General features: G+C 60.3%; 1 protein-coding gene across 1 annotated transcript in view; it reads right to left on the bottom strand.

Annotated features, from left to right (window-relative positions):
- Window positions 1–449, bottom strand: part of LOC119317834 — a 3,589-nt gene extending 3,140 nt beyond the window's left edge. Inside the window, exons 1-2 of the mRNA XM_037592334.1 lie at window positions 354–449; window positions 83–248 (exon numbers count right to left, since the gene is read on the bottom strand). Of these exons, the coding sequence (XP_037448231.1) occupies window positions 83–248; window positions 354–421 (234 nt within the window). The 5' untranslated portion in view covers window positions 422–449. The remainder of the gene's footprint in view (window positions 1–82; window positions 249–353) is intronic.
- Window positions 450–539: the final 90 nt, after the last annotated feature.

The raw sequence follows: 539 nt of genomic DNA, 5'->3' as shown, positions 1-539 counted from the left end.
AGAGAGAGAGAGAAATGCGTGATCCATATATATATACCATGAACTATGAACTTGGTACCGGAGGAAGGCCAAGCCAACGAACCTGGTATCCGTGCGGGAGCAGCTTGTCGGCCATGATCTGCGCGTTGTGGAGGAAGGCGGCCTCGTCGATGGTCCAGGAGAAGGAGTCGTACGAGTTCCACCCTCTCGGCGGCAGCATGGCGAGCCGCCGCCGGCCGTCTCCCGCCGCCGCTGCCTCGCAAGAGCCCCTGAAATCACGAGACGCATGCATGCATGAGAAAAAGGTGTTTGAGATACATAGATGCGGAGTAGATGGTTAGCTGCCGCATTGTGCATGGAGGAGGAGGCCGGACCAGATAAGGGACGACACGAAGAGGACGAGGACGGTGCTGAGGATGCGAGGAGAGGCTGCCATGGCCATGGAGACGGAGATGAGGTAGGAGGCCGGGTGCGAGCTCAGCTGTGCCTGTGCGTCATATATAGGCAGGCGGGCGGGCGGCCGGGCGGGCGGTTTGAGTGGCGTGGAGTGTGGAGTGAGG

The sequence above is a fragment of the Triticum dicoccoides genome, chromosome 6A (genome assembly GCF_002162155.2).
Source record: "Triticum dicoccoides isolate Atlit2015 ecotype Zavitan chromosome 6A, WEW_v2.0, whole genome shotgun sequence".
Classification (NCBI taxonomy): Eukaryota; Viridiplantae; Streptophyta; class Magnoliopsida; order Poales; family Poaceae; genus Triticum; species Triticum dicoccoides.
This window is presented reverse-complemented; position numbering and strand designations above follow the sequence as displayed.